Source organism: Cryptomeria japonica, chromosome 3 (genome assembly GCF_030272615.1).
Source record: "Cryptomeria japonica chromosome 3, Sugi_1.0, whole genome shotgun sequence".
Classification (NCBI taxonomy): domain Eukaryota; kingdom Viridiplantae; phylum Streptophyta; class Pinopsida; order Cupressales; family Cupressaceae; genus Cryptomeria; species Cryptomeria japonica.
Window position 1 is genome coordinate 341,291,670 of NC_081407.1, and position 20,109 is coordinate 341,311,778.

At 34.8% G+C, this 20,109-nt stretch overlaps 1 protein-coding gene and 1 pseudogene across 1 annotated transcript; both read left to right on the forward strand.

Annotated features, from left to right (window-relative positions):
• The first annotated feature begins 5,689 nt into the window (after positions 1 to 5,689).
• LOC131029370 (long chain base biosynthesis protein 1-like) lies at positions 5,690 to 6,872 on the forward strand (annotated as a pseudogene).
• A 260-nt stretch (positions 6,873 to 7,132) lies between these two features.
• LOC131029371 (protein VASCULAR ASSOCIATED DEATH 1, chloroplastic-like) lies at positions 7,133 to 8,032 on the forward strand. Its single transcript, XM_057959833.2, has one exon. It carries the CDS (start codon positions 7,133 to 7,135, stop codon positions 8,030 to 8,032), a length of 900 nt encoding a protein of 299 aa, XP_057815816.2.
• Positions 8,033 to 20,109: the final 12,077 nt, after the last annotated feature.

A 20,109-nucleotide genomic window follows, 5' to 3' on the forward strand; every position in this document is an offset into this window, starting at 1 on the left:
TGTTGCAGTGATAGCAGACCAATCTAGGTGCTCTCTAAGGTCCATTGTTTATGTTTCCATTCTTCCTTCTGCATGTTGCAATAGTGTGACCATGATCATGACAAATACAACAATTTTCTCTCCATCCAGTTGCTGGTTGATATCCACTGTTACCTAACTGATGATTATAAGCATTAAACCGGTTGGGGTTTCGGTTCACATAAGATTCTGGACCAGTTCCTTGAGTCCTCTATGGATATCTTCTAGTGTTGTGCATGACAGACTTGCATTCAAATGCTCTATTCCCAAACTTGTTGCATGCATAATAATTACCATTGAATCTATTGGATCTAGGCTTATCATTTAAGAAATAAGGAAAATTGTTGCACATTTGCAGTATGTCCTTCTTTAAGATAGTTGAAGCAAACAGGTTTAAAGTTTTTCTTACCTTTACCTTTGAATGTCGATTGCTTCTTTGATGCTTCAACATTTGCACTAGAGGTCTCACCTTCCTCATGACCAGAATAACCAAGTCCATCAGTATTCTTGACAAGTTTGATAGATCCAAGCTTTTTCTCTAGCTTGACAATACTCTTGTTAAACTTAGCAAGTATTTCCTTTGACTCAGAGAGTTCCTTGGAAATAGCAGCATTTGTTTCCATTAGATTTTCATTCTCAGAGATGGTTGTGTTCAGTTCTCCTTGCATGTCCTCCTTTTCCACATTGCTTTCATGGAGTTGAGCAGTTAGAGCACTAATCTCTTGCTTCAACTTGGTGATCTCATGATCTTTATCCTTCACCAGATCTTCAGCCTTCCTCCAGGTTTCAAGCTCTTGACACATTCAACTTTTCTACTTCTTGAATTAGGGCTTCCATATCTGCTTCATCAAAAGAACTATTTTCAGATAGCTCCATCAGTTTCTCAACATGTTCTCTCCTTTTTGCCTGAGAGGCCTTATATTTTATCATAACCTCATCATAGGCTTGCTCAGACTGAGTGAGCTGATGAGTAAGTTCCCTCAATGTGTATTCCCCCATATCTCTTTCCAAGTGGTTAAACTTATAGAAAGGAAGGCTCTAATACCAATTGATGAATACTAAGAGGGGGGGTGAATTAGTATGCCAAAAATATTCTTACTTAAACACTTTGCAAGACTAATAGTAAACTGGTAAAACAGTTTAGCAGATAAACCGATTAGTACACATGCAAACCAAATAGAAAATAATGCATTTAACCACATAAGCACAAACACCATAACACATAGGATTTTGATGTGGAAACCCAAATGGGAAAAAACACGGTGAGATGGAACTCACAAGTAACTATCTGTAGAATAGGAACCAGACCGGTTAAGGTTAGACTGGTTAAGGTCTTACAATGTTCTTTACCAAAACAGATCCTGTTAGGAATCTCAATCTCTATTAGGAGATAAGTCTGATTAAAGAATACCTTGCTAGAGGATTTTAGATCCACAGATGTGAACCACCTTGTTAGAGGATTTACAAAAGGCTTTTGGGCCTACTCAGATAAGGGCTACAGACTTGTCAAAGATGTGAGTAATCAACAAGTATATGATCTATCAGATAGCACAACTTGCTTGGTTAGATCCTTGATAGCTTGTTTCTAATGCATTCCAGCATTACTTCAGTCCTCTACACATTCAGACTCTCTCTATCTCATCAATCACCTTAAACCCTAGCAACAACATTGACCACAACAACTATACCAACAATAACTTCAACAACTATAAAACCCTAGACATGATGTCCTTATAAAGGAATCTGATTTCATGTCGGTCCAATAGGATTACAATACAATTTCCTAGGTTCAATGCATCTAGACATATTCTGGTAACACGACACAAAAAACATTGTTTAAGTGTAAGCACCATCAAATAATTGATGGATGGTAACTCATCACAAAAATGCTGGTTGGTAACTCATCACAGAGTTTTACCAATTCATACAAAATACCGGTTATCGGTTTGTCAAAAATGAAGACTGGTAAAAATGTGTTATGCCACTTTTATTCCTCGTACCGCTTGGGATCCAAGAACCGCTTGGGGTCCACGTGCCGCTTTTGACTGGTAAACACATTTTGCACAATGCCAATAGTCTAAAGACTATAATCATACCAGTTGGAACAAATACCGGTTGAGCTCTAACTCATACATATAAAGGAGATCTCAATACAAGTGTGTATCCATCAATGACAATCACAACATAAACATCAAAAATGCCAACACATACTGAGTTCATCTTGTATAGACATCTACAATCCATTAAAATATCTTTCAACTTGTTCAACTTCATCATCAACATGTCTAGATCTGATGTTCAACTTGTAAAATGCTTTGGTGTACTCCTTCACACTAGATTCCTCATGTCTCAGATTTTTCAACTTCCAGAACAAATCCACTTGACAATTCATCGGCACAAACTTTGATTTCAACTTAACAATAATCCAATCCCATGTCTTAATCTTTTCTTTACCTCTTCTTTGTCTATCAACTTGCAAATGCTCCCAACAAAGAGATGCATGACCTTTCAACTGGGTACATGCATATTTCACCTTCCTCTCTTCTGCAGTGTTTTAAAAATCAAAATACTTCTCCATCTCTAACATCCAATCCATCAATTCATTTGAATCTAGCTTCCCATCATATTCCAGTGGGGTAAAATGAGGTTTAGTGTTCACCCTACTCAAAACCCTTAAAAAACTTTCTTCATCTGGATCAACCATCGATAGGTTTACTTGTTCTGTCAAGGCTTCTTCTTCTTCATCTTCACTCACATCTTCAATGTGTCGGCCTCTTCTTTGGGTTGTCTCCACGGCTTCTAATTGGGATGCTATTCCTCGCAACATCTCCATCACAATAGGGTATGCATTCCCATGCGCTCCACCATTCCTAGTTCCTCTTTGCGTCATCGATTCATGCTAGTCCTTTGCAATTCTAGGTCAACTCTGCAATCCACCTATTGGGACTCATTAAATTTGAGTAATTTGAGAGGCCCATTTCAAAAAAATTCTTTGCATTTCCAAATGATCATAAAATGAGTCAGTTTGAATGGCCTAGTTAGAGAGAGGGTAAAATGGAGCTAGATGATTTTCAAGGAGTAAGGCTTTGGAAACTTGTTGTACACCTTTCATTCAGCTAATGAAGTGTTTTTCAACTTTCAGATTTCAGTTTGGATTAGTTTATTAGGTACCCATTTCAAGGGGTGAGCTGAAAGTGCATTTTAGGTGCAAATGTAGATTTTACCAAGTAGCCTACTTTGAGTGCTTATATCTTTTTCCCATTTGATTGTCATGAAGAAATTCAAATTGGATTGAATTCTATGCATAAAAGTGTGCCTCTGTGCAAAATTTCAAGTCGCTGTGAATCCATTTGCTCAGTTTAGCAAGCTTAATCTGTTTGCAGTTTGTATGGTTTGACAAGTCCTTGTTTCAGCTGCTAGTCGGAGCCTTGTTTTGGATAAGTGTCAAAGTTTCCTTAGTGAGTGTCATGTCAGAATTTTTGTTCCGGGCTATTGTTGGTATAAATGACAAGCTATGTTTCAATTTTCAAGCTCCTACCAATCCGTTTGATTAATTAGCAAGTGTCCCTCAAAATCTAACTATTTTTAAATATTTTGTCAGCCAAATATGAGTAGTGTATAATCTTCTTATGTGTTTCGTAATCTTTAAATGCAAGAAAACCATTCTTCCTTATTATATATTTTTGTAACAAAGTGCCAAAAAACACCACCAAACTTCTTGTATACTAATAGCCATCATCATATTCTTGGTGATGAATTAAGTTAATTTAGTCTCAACACATTGAGCCAACTCATACTTTGATTCCTCTTCATTATCTTCAGCTGCAACAACATACACATGTCCTGCAAACAAAATTTATTTCAATAGCTTGCATGACATATAATTTAACTTAGATATACATGTCTTTATTTATAATTAAATATATTATATTTAAAATATTAATAAATTAAAATAAATTCAATTAAATTACCTTTTTGAACAATGCCTGAAACACGGTCATAGTCACCCAATGCAAATACTTGATTATTTTCTTCAATCGTTGTTTCATATTGATCATGTGTTTATGTAGGCGTCAATTATCTTTTCTTTCATTCTTCAATCCATTATGTATTCTCACATGTTTTCCAATCACCTAAAATACAAAATTGACAAACACATAAGCTCCCTTGTTTAGATAATTCAAGTGCTTGCATTTGAACTCTTAAATGAATGTCATTTTGTTGATCCACTAATTTTCTCACACTCATGTCTACTAAGAATATTCTTTTTTTTTAACTAATCAAAAGAAATGTCAAATTGTAGAGTTCTCACTTGATCCTATAGATAATTTTGTATTACACCAATCCACAATCACACATGCATCTTTAAATGTTACCGCATCGTCAAATTCTAGTTTCTCTCTAGTAAGAAATATTTTAATACATGCAACATCTTGATCATGTTCTCCTTTACCATGTTTAACTTCACAAAATCTCCACATATGTCGTATATTATTTTCCTTGTGAGCATTACTTAGACATTCAAATATTCAAACTTTTTTTAATTGTCCTATATTATTATTGTTATCTAAAATTTCATTACCCATGTAATTTTAGCCAAATGATGCATATTTATCAAATGATTGCATTTACAAAAGGTACATTGCAGTGTTTAAAAAGAAAAAAGGCGTATTTTTCATTTGTATTGAACAATGATAGATTACAAATTGAGTTCATGCATTTGAAGCATATTTATATACACTGAGTTTCTTAAAACCTCACACAAGCCGTGAGCTTAGCATTTCTATCTTTCCTACATATCCAAAACAGAAAAGGATAGAATCAAATAGTGAGTGTGAGGATAACCAGTCATTGCCTTGGGTTGCTTTGACTGGTTATTGGCTGCCCCGTTGCTCTTATGAATGTTTTCTCGATCTTCAGACTCTGAAAAACCCCTACTTTCCTGCACAAAAGAGAAGAGGTGTTATATCCAACAGATCTAAGCAATGAAAGATTATCCTACAACGTATCATTTATCATATCCTATCTTATTTCTGTCTTGAAAGGGCGGGAAAGATAAAGACACAAATCACTGCTCCAGGAGAAAGAAATTTTTATGCTAATGTGTTTGTTTCATGTGCAGATAATTAGTTACTCTAATTGGCATGTACCCCTGACCGAGGCTCCCTTCGGGTATGAGCCTGACATACCCTTTAGAGTAACTAATCTCAGAATATCAAAGTGGAATGATGAAGAAACCAACTGAAGTATCAAAGGGACATGTTTGTTTTAAATATGAAACCTTTTACTTTACTATCCATGATATGCATAAAAAGAAAATATTAATGAATAAACTGTTTTAAGGGACATATTATTTCAATGTGAAACCTTACAGTATTTAAAAGGGTCAATACCACATCGTGAAGATAAACAATTCAATGCAACAAGTTGGTAAAGAAGCAGAATATCTAAGTTTTTTTTAATGCATGTTCAAACAGTGAACTTCAATGAAATCAGAATCAACTGGTAATGAAATGAATGTCACGAGCCCGTGCTCGAACTTCATTTTTACATAAGATCAAAATGCACAGTCAGGAGACATGAGGTAGCAATGGCATTTTATGACTAATTGGAGCAAGGAAAATCTGCACTGGTATTCAATCTATGTTGAAGTTCGGGAGAAGCTTGTAAAATGAATGCAGTTATTACAGCATACAGAGGACATGGGTACCTTCACAAACCAGTCACATTATTCTACCAAATGCAACTAACAGGTATCCAAACAAATCATTTCACATTTGCCAGCACACTCACAGAAAGTGCCAAGAAAGATGTTCTAAAAGCATTGTCTCAAATAATAGACCCTGACTTTGGGACTGACATTGTTTCATGTGGGTTTGTAAAAGACATAGAACTGGATGAGATCTCTGGAGAGGTTTCATTTAGACTCAAGCTAACGACACCTGCGTGCCCCATCAAAGATATGTTTGAACAGCAAGCAAATGATGTAGTGGCTGCATTACCATGTGTGCAAAAATTGCAAGGGAGGTGTAGGTGACATACAGTTGACATTATGCCAGGTAGTTCCTTTAACGGCAACTGTGATAGTGACAACTCCTCAAAAGTTGGCATTCATTGATGTTGCGAAGGTTGAGAACTGAAAGAAGTTATCAATCTGGCTTAGAATTTGGTTTTTTGTGTTAAAATGGGCAATAGATTCCAGTTCATTATAACAAATTTGAAGGATCATTTGTTTGGGTCACTTGACACTTCTTTTGCTGGAGCAGTACTTTTTGGAGTTCAAGTTGATTGGCACATAATTGTGGATGTTTTACTTGTGGCAATGATTGTTTTCTTATTGTTTCAGAAGAGTTATCATCCTGAAAAGCGTCCTCTTACACCAAAGGAAATTGATGAGCTGTGTGAGGAATGGATCCCAGAGCCACTCCATCCACCCATTACAAAGGAGATGGAATATGAACCTCCTGTTTTAGAAAGTGCAGCGGGTCCACGTACCATAGTAAGTGGCAAAGAAGTTATCAATTTGGCTTCAGCAAACTATCTTGGACTAACAGGGAATGAGAAGATAACAGAAGCATGCAATGCATCCATTAAAAAATATGGTGTGGGAACTAGTGGTCCTCGTGGCTTCTATGGGACTATGGATGTTCACCTTGACTGCAAGGCCAGAATTTCAAAGCTTTTGGGGACTCAAGATTCAATTACGTATTCATATGGTCTTTTAACTACAGCTAGTACAATTGCAGCATTTTGCAAGCGGGGTGATTATTGATGATGAAGGTGTACACTGGGGAATTCAAAATGGGCTACTCCTTTCAAGAAGCACTATAAAAATTTTCAAGCAACAATGTTAAGATGGGTCCCCACATCAATTCGAAAAGGTCACGGTGTTGACATCAACAGATGATTTTAGTGAGAAAACAGTGCAAGAGATGTATGAGGGAGGACTTTCAAATAGATATGAGCATCCCCAAGTAGTAGCAAGTTGCGTGCAAAATATGCCTCTAGAAGTGAAGAGTATCGGCAATTATTTCATCTTCCACCAGAGGAGGTTTTGGTGAGGGATTTCAACTGTGCAGTTCAAAAAAAAAAAAAAAAACTTCTTCAGGGTCACATGTATTTATTTGTGCGATATGTTTGTTTCTATTCCAATATATTTGGATATGAGAAAAAGAAAATAATTCCACTTCGAGACATTACCTCTTTAGAGAAGGCAAGAACGGCAGGAATCTTTCCAAATGCCATAGAGATTGTAGCATGGGGGAAAAAGTTTTTTTTTTTTTGCTCATTTTTATCTCAAGATGAGGCTTATCGACTAATTGTGGATGGATGGATACAACATAGTGAACATGCAAAGTCATTTTTGAACTCTCGGGATACTCCAATAATACCTAACGGTCCAGATGGGACATTGTGTGCTCAACTGGAGGAAAGTGAAACCCCACTTTTGATAACTTACCCAAATATGGACTTTGTGGGAAGAGATCTTGAGGAGACACCCCCAGAAATAGAGGAGTCCAGTAATGAAATTGTCACTGAAGATGGAGTTTGCAATGTAGTCAATGAAAAGATTTCAGAAAATTCAGTAACAAATAAACTAGAAGATTCCACTGCTGAAAAAGTATCACCAGATGTGTGCACTTCTATATGGCAAGTAGAAGACATGTATGCTCCAAAAGTACCTGAACAATTCAAGATGGTTGGTGAATCAAAATTTCCGATTGATGTGAAGGAGTTTTTCCAGCTGTTCTTTTCAAAAGATGCTACCAGTTTTGCTCAAAATTTTCATAGAAAGGGTGGAGATGAAGATTTTCAATGTACTCCATGGAATGAGGATAAACATTTTGGGCATGTTCGTGATGCCTCATTTCGACATCCTATTAAATTTTACTTTGGTTCAAGGTTCACACATTGTCAAGAAGTGCAATGGTTCAGGGTGTACAAAAACAGTCATTTGGTGGTCGAAACAAACACAGCGCGTTATTTTCCTGGTGAATATGTATGCAAAATGTAGTGTATGCAAAATGTAAAAACCGGACACAGCAAGTTTCCTGGCAAATTTGTATGCAAAATGTGGAAAAAAAATAGACACTGTGTAAAAAAGAAAAAAAGCCCTCTTCAAAATTCCAACAACGACATAATTAATCTCAGAGAAATATACGATGGAGTCATTTTCATACCTGTGAAAAATGCAATTTGCATTTAAAGAGAAGACTCAGAAAGTCCAGCACCCTTCGTCAATGGCGGCACCAAACCCTCGAGAACCTTCTTTGTTATTTGCATTTTGCAAAATGAGAAAAATACGATGGAGTGCAAAACTTTTAGGGTAGCAAAAACCCTTTGTCATTTTTTATATTCTCCCTCAAGTCCGCTGGGCTTATAAAATATGCAATATAATAAAAATCAAACATATTCGATAAAATAAATGTTTATCAATATATCAAATATGTTTTATTTTTATTATATTTTTGTTTTCATTCTTGGTTAAAAGCTGGTATTTCTTTGTAAAAGGTATTTAATTACAATGCAATTATAAATTGTAATTGAATATTATTATTCGAAATGTAAAAGGTGTATCCATATGCAAGAAGGAGACTAAGTCTTTTGACTTAGTTTTGAAGGAGGAGTTAATTCAGGAGAGATAAGACTCTCATTGAAGAAGTCTTTTCAGTTTGGAGACATAAGGAGAGCATATAGGATCATGCATAACCACTTGGGAAACATTCAAAAGGAGTTGAGATAATTTTGGAGACAAGAACGTTTTTATAGGAACATGAGGTTGTTTGAAACCAAATGGAGTGAATCTAGGGAGGTTGGAGCACTTTTAGGTAAAGGGTCGAAGTTGGACTTTTCCACCATTTTGGGGAACTTTTATTACTTGGTTAAGTGTTTTGAGGCTATTTCTAGTGATCTTTTGGGTTGGTTATTTATTAAGGAAGACTTTTCCAGGTTTATAGCCCTCTTTGGTGTCTTCTAGACTCCTCTTTTTGAGGCACTTTTCTTGCATCCGACCCAATCAGTTGGGGGTTTTTGTACTTAATGCCTGAAGACACTTCATTTGGAGTTAGTTCAGATTTATGCAAGAATAGTGTTTTGAGAGACTGTTTTTTGTCCTTAGCATTTTCTTTTGCACAGATTCTGTAACTCAGATTTGGAAATATGATATATGAAACATCTTTTGGAGCGATTTTCTATGGAATCAAACCTTGTTATCCTTCCAATTTTTTGCGTACAAGCATGATTGATGAAGCTAAATTTGTGAGTTATATTACTCCTTGTTTACTTGTCTCAGTCAGTACCTTAATATAGGAACGTATGTATGTTTGCAGGTCATAGTATGTGTTTTAAAGTTCAAAATTTTTGAGTGAAACATTATTATTTCCTCATTGGTTCGTCTCAAGACCTTATTATGAAATACTTGTGCAAACGTATAACAGGAAAGAAGTGTTTATCAATTAAAGTAGAATATTGCAGACTGAGATCAGTTTTTTATTATTTATCTCTCACATTTTGGTGTATCACCAGGTTCTAGTTAATTTTAGTTCAGTTTTAAGTACCTTTTCTGTAATTTCTTACCCTTTACCCTGCAAAGTTAGTCCAATATTAGAGAGTATCAGGTGATTATCCAATAGGAACCGGCCTAGGAACCGGAGGTTTCATTTCAAGTTGTGCATTGCCCACATGCAGAAGTGAATCCCATGTTAGGCCAGATTGCTAAACTTATAGTTTAGTAGGGTGCAAATTTGTGCCTTAACAATTATATGACCATATAAGATGTTTTGTCATCTATATTCCTATTTCTTTTAAATTTTCTAAAACATATTGAAACAATATTGAACAAACTCCAATGAGTGTAACAAGTTATCACTCAAATAGAAATGGTAGTCCCTCAACAAAATTCTATTGAATATGCATTTCTATATAAAATATAAACAAGTATGACTGTCGTGCCCATGAAGTGTATAGATATAGCTACAACACAAAACACTCAATAGATCATTACAAGCATGGTTAGTGAATTTAAATCAAAGAAAGATAAAACCATAGCTAAGCAATCTATCGCCTCCTAGTAAATGCGAGTATGAATTTTGCTCTCAGATCTGGTTAGGTAAATTCCAGTGACTTGGCTACACCTAGATGGAGGATTTAAATGATAAATGATGCATTTAAGATAGAAATTATAATGATTAAGCTACATTAGTCCATGATTATTCTAGAAAATATTCTAAAATTATGCAATTAAGCTATGATAACAATACTCAAATGATAAACTAAACTTGCATATGCCTACAGTAACAATGCCTGAAATGCAGATATGATGGGATGATGAATCAGGATGAATGAGATGAATCAATCGGGGTCCTTTGTGCTCCAAATCAAGGTCTATTTATAGGATTTCCAAGGCTAGGGGTGAGGTGGCAAGAATCAACAGTCAAGATTAAGTCTGAAAATATCAATGGTGAAATTGGAGGTTGGCAAAGAGGTTGGATTAAAGGGGACATTTGTCATCTCTATGGTGACAAGTGTCAAGAGGCTTCTAGAAGAGGTTGGATGAAAGGGAAAATTTGCCATCTCTATGTTGACAGGTGTCAAGAGGCTTTGCTCATGAGAGGGCAAAGTGTCCAAGGAAAGGGGACATGGTGGTTAGGATGGGGTTAGGCAAACCCGGGGTTAGATGGAATGGGTTAGGTTTAGGAGTGGTTAGGTTAGGTGGTTAGAAGTTAGGGGGCATGTGGGTAATTTGAATTTAGAAATTCAAATAAGACTAATTAATTCTCAACAACTCATAAATTGATTTATTTTAATTAATTAGAAGATTAGAAGAATTAATTGAAGATGGAGGGGAAATTAATTAATTTGAATTAATCAATCAAAAGGGATTATGAGAATGAACCTGTTAAATAAATCCTTAGATTTATTAATAAGAATATGAAAGGGGGAATTTAATCAAATTACTTCGTGAATTCAATTAAATTAGGAAGGGGGATTATTGAATAATTGCTTATTCAATTAATTATCTTCAGACCATTTTTAGGTGTGTACATTTTGCCCCTCTTTGAAGCAAGGTGTGATGACGCGTTCATTCAAAGAATAATTTCCTTTTGTTGATGATATTGATTTGATAGGATGCCCCAGCTCTTGGTTGATAGATTTTGGTATGATGATGCCCCCTCTAACAAGAGAAATCGAGTTAAGCAACAACTTGACTTGTCGGGAGCCGACATTATCATCTTACAAGAAACAAAAATATATTTAGATACATTTCAATCAATAGTCTTTAAATGGTTGAAATGGAAGGAAACACATGTTCTAGCTTTAGGGGTTTCTAGAGGCCTTCTAGTATTATGGAATCCAAAGAAACTGGTTGCAGAAACAGTTAGTGAAGGTAATAATTGGCAAATGATGAATATACAAAGCTTTGACCTATCTTTTAAATTGATAAATATTTATGGCCCCACTCCTACTCGTGAAAAAAATGCTTTTGGACATCTTAACATCATTTATTCCACATTCTACAAATCAGAATTTTATTCTAGGTGAGGATTTTAATGCACTTATTTTTTATCAAGAAAAAATAGTAGGAATTAGCCCCCCACAAAAGACTAATAATTACTTTGTAAGTTTCATCTCTAACAATGCATTAAAAGATATAGTTCCCAATAAGGGGTTTTTTACTTGGAGAAACAAGAGGAGAAATTTTGCACAAATAGCAGAGAGGTTGGATAGATTTCTCATCTCACAGCAGTGGATACTTTAGAATTACAAATTTGAAACAGACATTCTACCTCTTAAATGCTCAGGTCATTTTTCTATTTCTATTACTATATCTTCGACTTCATCATTGTCCTTGCATCGTCTGTCCTTTAAGTTTGAAAGAATGTGGTTCAGGCACTTGCATTTTCTCCCTCTTTTGCACCAATGGTGGGTAAGTGCACCCCATCAAATTGGTACTAAAATGTTTTGGTTTTATAAGAAAATACAACATCTTAAGGCCCAAATCAAATTGTGGAATGTGCACACGTTTAAAAATATCTTCATTGAGAAAGAAGCAGTTGCCAAAGAATTGACTGAAGTTCATGAGCACATTATTTTACATGGTATGGACACACTCATTTATGATAAGAAAAAACAATTACAATCAAAGTTGGAGGAGCTCAATAAAAGAGGAGAAATTTATTGGAGACAAAATTCTAGAGAGCTTTGCTTGAAAGAAGGGGATAGAAATACCAAGTTTTTTCATGCTTCATCCAAAGAAAAGAGAGCAATTGCTTTCATATTTTCAATCAATGATGTTGTCACGGGTAATTTACTTTCAAATGCTAAGGATATCCAAGAGGAAGGTGTTAAATTATTCAAAACCCTCTTATCCCGTCCATCTTCTGCAAATATACACCATACTAATGAACATGAAGTTCATGGTGCCATCCTGCATGCTATCACTCTACAAGACAATGAGGATCTCATGAAACTGTTTACTTTAGGAGAAGTGCAAAAAGTGGTTTTATCATTAGCTCCAGATAAAGCATCAAGGCCTGATGGATTTACTACCCTTTTCTTTCAAAAGTTTTGGGATGTGATAAGTTTTGATTTGTTGGTTGCACTTGAAGAATCAAGAAGAAGTACCTTAGTTCTAAAAATGTTTAATATCACAAACATATCAATTATTCCTAAAGTTAAGGAGCCAAATACATTTGCAGAGTTTGGACCTATTTCATTATGCAACACAATTTATAAAATTCTCACAAAGGCTATCTATTTGAGGCTTCAACACTTAATCCCAAAAATTATCTCTCTAGAACAAGAAGGTTTTGTCCATGGAAGAGAGATTTTTGAAGGGGCATTATTAGCCCATGAAGTTGTCCACTCGATCCATACATCTCAACTGTCTTCATTTATTGTTAAACCTAACATTGTGAAAGCTTATGACAAGGTAGATTGGAGTTTTCTTTTGAAATTTATGCACAAGTTTGGATTCTTAGAAAGATGGTGTAAATGGATCAATTCATGTGTCTCAGGAGCATTTTTTTCATCATTATCAGTGGGGTACCAGTGGGGTTTTTTTCAGCTGGCCAAGGAGTTAGACAAGGAGATCCTTTATCTCCCTTCCTTTTCATTATCATGACTGAAGCATTTAGTAGATTAATCAGATCTAATAATGAAAAGGGTGATTGGAAGGGTATTCATATTCCAAGAACAAATATTTCAGTAACTTACACACTATTTGCAGATGACACTCTCTTGTATGGTAAGTCAAATTTTCCAGTAGCCATTCAAATGAAGAAAGTACTAGAAGCATATATGTCAATTTCAGGAAAAAAGATAAGTGCTCAAAAATCAAAGGTTTATATCTTTAATACAAAAATTTTGTTAGGAGTAAGATCACAAAAAATTTGGGATTCAAGATAGAGGAATTACCTTGCACATATTTAGGCATACCTTTCTTCATGGGGCCAAATAGGGCATCCTATTGGAAAAATGTTATTGATAGGATTAAGGTGAGACTTTCAGCTTGGAAATCTAGGTGGCTCTCTCTTTTAGGTTGCATTCTCCTCATAAAAACTATTCTAACTTCCATACCTAATTATTGCATATCTGTGCTTAAAGCTCCTAAATCAGTCATCATTCAGATTGAGAAAATTATTAGGAATTTTCTTTGGAAAGGTAATCTATCACAAGAGAAGAAGGTCCCTTTAGTATCTCTTAGTAGTATGGCTAATGAAAAGAAATCGGGATGGGTTGGGTTACATGATTTGGCTAAGCGCAATAAATATTTTGGAGGGAAATTGGTTTCGAAAATGTATTCTAAGCCCAATACTAAATGGTGCCAAATAATGCAATCCAAATACTTGGACTCATCTAATTCTCTTAGAATATTAACAATTTCTAACCATCCAGAAGGTTCTGTTATGTGGAATTTCATGATGTCCACTAGGGAAGTGATAACTACATATATCTATTGGCAAGTGCATAATGGAGAATCAATACATTTTTGGAATGACTCTTGGAATGGGTATATCCCATTATATCAATTGCAAAATTTGCAGGATGTAATTCAAATTTTCACTCATGAATGGGGTGATAAGATAATTGATTATGTGAGTGGACTTGAATTACATTCAAGGAAAGCAATTTGGAAAGACTTCTCATAAAATCTTGTTGATGACAACCATAAGCGAATTGTGTAACAAGCTTTATCCTAGAGGGTAGTTTTCATATCAAATAAGTAGGATATACTCTTTTGGGCTCCATCCAAAGATGGTTTTTACTTAGTCAATAATGGATATAAAGCCCTACAACACATGATGAACCAGCACTAGGATCAAAGATAATATTTCTTTTGTTGGAATAATGCAGTATTTCAAAAAGCAAGGTGTTTTTCTTTGATGGCTCTTCAAAGAAAGATTTTAACAAGTGATAAACTTGTTAAGTTGCAAATTACCTAGCCCTTCATGTATGTCTTATGTGGTCAAGAAAGTGAAAATGTTGATCACTTGTTCCTTCAATGCTCATTTACCTATCAATGTTGGCTCTCCATTGTGAATAAGTTGGAACTCTCAATGCCCTTACCAAGTTCTCTTTGGGACTTGTTCCAATCATGGCCAAATTATATTCAAATCTTCCCTTTTATCCTACATCTGGTTGATTATCCCAGCAACAGTCTTGTGTTCATCTTGAAGGTAGAGGAATAAAAGAATTTTCAGAAAAACTACATCTCCTATTGAGAAAGTTCTTGAGAGTTTAGAAAAATCTATTTCAGAATCAATAAATGCATATGTGTAGAGGCATAATAGTTGTAGTTCATTATTCAGTGCATGAGACACAAATGTAGCTAAGAATTGGAAATTGATTTGTGTTCCTAGTGATAACTTCTCATCATCTAGAAATTAAAAAAAAACTTTATAGATTAAGCATTACCTGGAAACCTCCTCCATCTAATTTTGATAGATCTTCACGAGGAAACCTAGGTGACTCAAGGGCAGGAGTTTGTATTAGAGATCATAGAGGTGTATTGAAAGCCTATAAATCCTTTTTCTTGCCCTTAGGAACTAATAACATGGAAAAAGCTCAAGCTTTAATGCATGGTTTGATACTTGCTAAGAAGATGGGTTACTCAAAAGTTCATATTGAAGGGGATTATACTATTATTGTTAATGCTTGTAAACATAGAAAATCCTTTAATTGGCATATTCAATATTTCTTAGTCCAAGATTGGGATCTATTGGATTCATATGATGAAGTCCACTTGTCCCATATGTATAGAGTGTTGGTATTATGGATGTGTTGCATTAGTTTTGTCATTGATATCAATACTTATCCTTCTGGATATCTTTGGTTATGTTGAATCGGCACATTATGTTCACCGACAAGTTCAGTGACTTATGCACAGTCACCGATATATTGTTCACTGGCACTGCGGATGACTTGTTATCATCTGGAGATCACTTGATTATGTCGAAGTTATGGTTTGGATACTTGGTTTTCATATTTTGGTTAATGGTCAAATCGAGTTGACATATTTGTTGTTATCGATAGATTGGTCAAGGTTATGCACCGATATGCATTATCTATTTCAGATCAGCACAACACATTATGGAGATGATTTATTGATTGGATATTGTTGTAACTGTATTGAGTCGACATGATGCATCGCATCTTGACTTATTTGTAATTGATTTAATTATAATATTCTTAGTGAGATGACCTACACATTTGGTCTTAGGTTTTGTATATATATAAGATCTCATTTATATGATGAAAAAAATGTTATGGTATGTAAGGTTATGGTATGGTATTGTAACATGGTATGTATGAATATTGAAGATCATATGAGCAGACCATAGAGAAGGTTGAAGGAAGGTTTGAAGGTGATTATCAGAGCTTAACCGGTACTGAATCCAACATTGGAGATGCTATTTTGAGCAGTTCATTATTCTAGGATTTAACCATCCTATTGTAGTCATTGCGACTCCCATTTGAGCAATGTGCTCTAGGCGGTTGGCTTTTCTTCATGTGCAGATCCCATTTGTATACACATACTATCTGCAGTAGTATCATTTGATTGTGGGTAAGGTTTCCCACCATGGTTTTTCCCCTTATAGGGTTTCCGTGTTAAAATCTATGTGTTATGTGTTGCAAATGTTGTTTCTCTTTCTGTTTCATGCATTAAGTTTCAACGATATTGATATTAACTATTAATTTGTTAACCGGCATTAAGTTTAGTTTACTGGTATTAAGTATCAAGTTTGATTAAGTTGTATTTGGGTTGAAATTCATAGACAACTGATTCACCCCCCACCCTCTCAATTGCCTTCCGGGTCCTAACAATTGGTATCAGAGCTAAGTCCTCTTTTTGAAAAATCCTAACAGCTTGAGGAGATACTATGGCAACAAACATTTTCAGGAAGGACAGTCCAAAACTTGATGGAACTAACTATGGTATATGGAAGATCGGAATGGAGACACATCTAAATTGCATTGGAAGAGACATATGGGAAGTTACAAAGAATGGCTATGTTGGTCCTACACTGAATCAACCTAATCCACCAACATTGGGTAAATATCAAGAAAATGATTGCAAAGTAAGAGAAGCACTTTTGAGCACATTATCAGATCAAGAAATCATGGGATTATTAGACCGATCTACTGCTAAAGCTATTTGGGATAAATTGGAGACACTGAATGAAGGAGATACCACTGTCAAAATTGCAAAACTGGAATGTTTACAGGTCAGGTATGAAAATTTGAAAATGGAAGATGACTGAATTTCTACTTTTATGGAAAGAGTTAATGAAATTGTTTTAGGAATACAATGTTGTGGAGGATCCTTAAGTGAAGATGAAATTGTTTCTAAATTTTTAAGAGCATTTCCACCGGCATACAAAATGAAAGTAACTGCTATTAATGAGTTGAGAATAATATCGAATACATCAGTATCTAGAGATACCATGGTTGGAAAACTTTCAACATTTGAGCATGAGGAATTTGGTCCTGTTGCTACAATTAAGACAGATTTGGCCTTTATATAATCACCATCTGTAGCATCATCATCATCATCTGACAAATCTGATTGGAAAGCACTGCATGCAAAAGAACTCGAAGATATCAGAAGGGAAAATGAAGAACTGGAAGAACTTCAAGCACTATTTGCAAGGAAAATGCCTAAAGATCCATTTGGAAGTAAGTATGAAGGTAAAGCATCGTTTAAATGTTTTAATTGCAATAAAGTTGGTCATATGGCATCTAGATGTCCTAACAGACATGCAAGATTGAGAGAGGAAGCTAAAAGAACATATAAGCCTAACCCTGAATATCAGAGATACGGATTTAAGAAGAACAGAGACAAATCTTGTTACTATTTTGATGAAGGAGATACTGATGATTTTGATGAAGAACTGACAAACAATGGATGGGCTTTTGTTGCAATAAAAGAAGATCAACCGACACCTACTATTCCACCGGTAGAGCAGGCCCTAGCAGCTAAAATTAAAGAAAAGGATGAATGGATCATAGATTTTGGATGTTCACATCATATGACTGGTGATAAATGTAAATTCTTATCTTTTCAGGAATATAGTGGAGGTCTAGTAAGATTTAGCGATGATAAAGCTTTTTTGATCAAAGGAAAAGGCACTATATCTTTGGATGATAAGCATAATACTAAAAATATTTATTATGTTGAAGGTTTGAAGCATAATATTTTGAGTGTTGGTCAATTAGTTGAAAAGGGATTTCAGTTACAGTTCAAGAATGGTAAATGCAAAATCATGAACAGAACTAGATTGGAGATTGCAACCAGTAATCAAACTAAAGGTAACATCTTTCATTTGAACAACAGTGATAATACATGCTTGATTGCACATATTGATGAAAGTTGGTTATGGCATAAGAGACTTTGTCATGAAAATTTTGATTGCATTGTAAAGATTAGTTCAACTAAGGCAGTAAGGGATTTACCTAAGATTGTGAAACCTCATAATCTGGTATGTAAGGAATGTCAAATGGGAAAGAAAGTTAGAACAACTTTTAAGAGTATTTTTGAGAAATCCAATAATGTTCTAGATTTAATTCATACTGACTTGTGTGGTCTGGCAAGAACAAGAAGTTTTCAGGGAGATAGGTACTTTATGCTAATTATTGATGATTATTCTAGAATGTGTTGGGTTACTTTTCTTAGGGAGAAATTAGAAGCTTTTGGAAAATTCAAACTATTCAAGGCAATGGTAGAGAATGAAACCAGTAAGAAAAGCAAATGTTTGAGATCTGATCAAGGAGGTGAATTTACATCTAAGGAATTTAACATTCTGTGAAGTAAATGGAATCAAAAGAAAACTATCAACACCCCGGACACCTTAGCAAAATGGAATTGTGGAAAGGAAGAACAAAACTATTCTAGAAGCAGCTAGAAGCATGATATTGGAAGCAAATCTACCTCATGCATATTGGAGAGAAGCAATGAATACAACAATTTACACTTTCAACAAAGTTCACATCAAAGGTGAAACTGGTAAGACCCCTTATGAACTATGGTTTGGTAATACTCCCACTCTTAAATACTTTAGAATTTTTGGAAGCAAATGCTATATTAGGAGAGGTGATTATATTGGTAAATTTGATCCTAGAAGTAATGAAGGAATATTTCTTGGTTATTCATCTAAGAGCAAGACATATAGATGTTTTAATAAAAGATTGCAGAAAATTAAGAGTGCTAATGTGAAGATAGATGAACACTTTAGAGGAAATTCAAGGTTTGTAGATTCTGAACTGACAATTGAGATGATCATAAATGAACCTATATAGAGTGCACCCGTACAGAGTGTGGATCCAGTCACACCGACATCATCAAAGAATTCCACAGTGACTGAACAACAACAACATGTGAATAAACCCAAGTATGTAAGACTGAATGACTCTAAAAAACTAGATAATTGGGAATAAGTATCAAGGTGTTATGACAAGAGGAAGACTGGAAAATGAAGAGGTATGCTTAATTTCTCAAATTGAATAGGCATCTGTTATTGAAGCTTGTGAAAATGAACATTGGATTAAAGCAGTGGAAGATGAACTAGAACAAATGGAAAAGAACAATACATGGACATTAGTTCCCTGGGCTAAAGACAAAAATGTAATTGGAACTAAATGGGTATTCAGAAATAAACTTAATGAAGATGGCAAGGTAATTAGGAACAAAGCAAGATTAGTGTGTAAAGGATATTCACAAAAAGAGGGAATTGATTATAATGAAACCTTTGCACCGATAGCTATAATTGAGGCAGTTAGATTATTTCTTGCATTTGCAGCTCAGAAGAACTACAAAGTATATCAGATGGATGTAAAATGTGCATTTCTGAATGGTGATCTTGAAGAGGAAGTTTACATTGAGCAACCCAATGGATTTTCAATGATAAATGTTAAAGATATGGTTTGTAGATTAAGGAAAGCTTTGTATGGATTGAAGCAAGCTCCTAGAGCTTGGTATGCTAGATTGGACAAATACCTTTTGAAGCTTGGTTAGACTAAAGGTAATGCAGACAACAACTTATATTTCAAAGTGACTAATGATGACATCTTGGTTATTGAATTTTGTGTTGATGATATCATTTTTGGAGGAGAAGATGGATTGTGTAAAGACTTTGCTAACAAGATGCAGGAAGAATTTGAAATGTTTATGATTGGGGAGATAAAATTCTTTTTAGGATTGCAGATTTCATAAACTGATAAAGGTATATTCATATGTCAAACAAAATACTTGAAGGAACTATTGAAGAAATTTGGTATGGAAAACTCTAAACCAGTAAGTATTCCTATGACTATAACTGATAAATTGACATTGAAGGATGATTCAGCTCCTGTTAATCTGACAAGATACAAATCTATAATTAGAGGTTTACTGTATTTGACACAAACAAGACCTGATATAATGAATGTAGTATGTACTGTTTCAAGATTTCAGAGTAATCCTAAAGAAAATCATGAATCAATAGTAAAAAGGATTTTCTGGTATCTACAAGGCACAACAAATCTTGGTTTATGGTATCCCAAAAATGAAAATTTTTATTTATGTACATACATCGATGCAAATTGGGCAGGAGA

Coding starts and splice junctions, on each gene's coding strand:
- LOC131029371 (XM_057959833.2), top strand. CDS start 7,133: ATGTATTTATTTGTGCGATATGTTTGTTTCTATTCCAATATATTTGGA.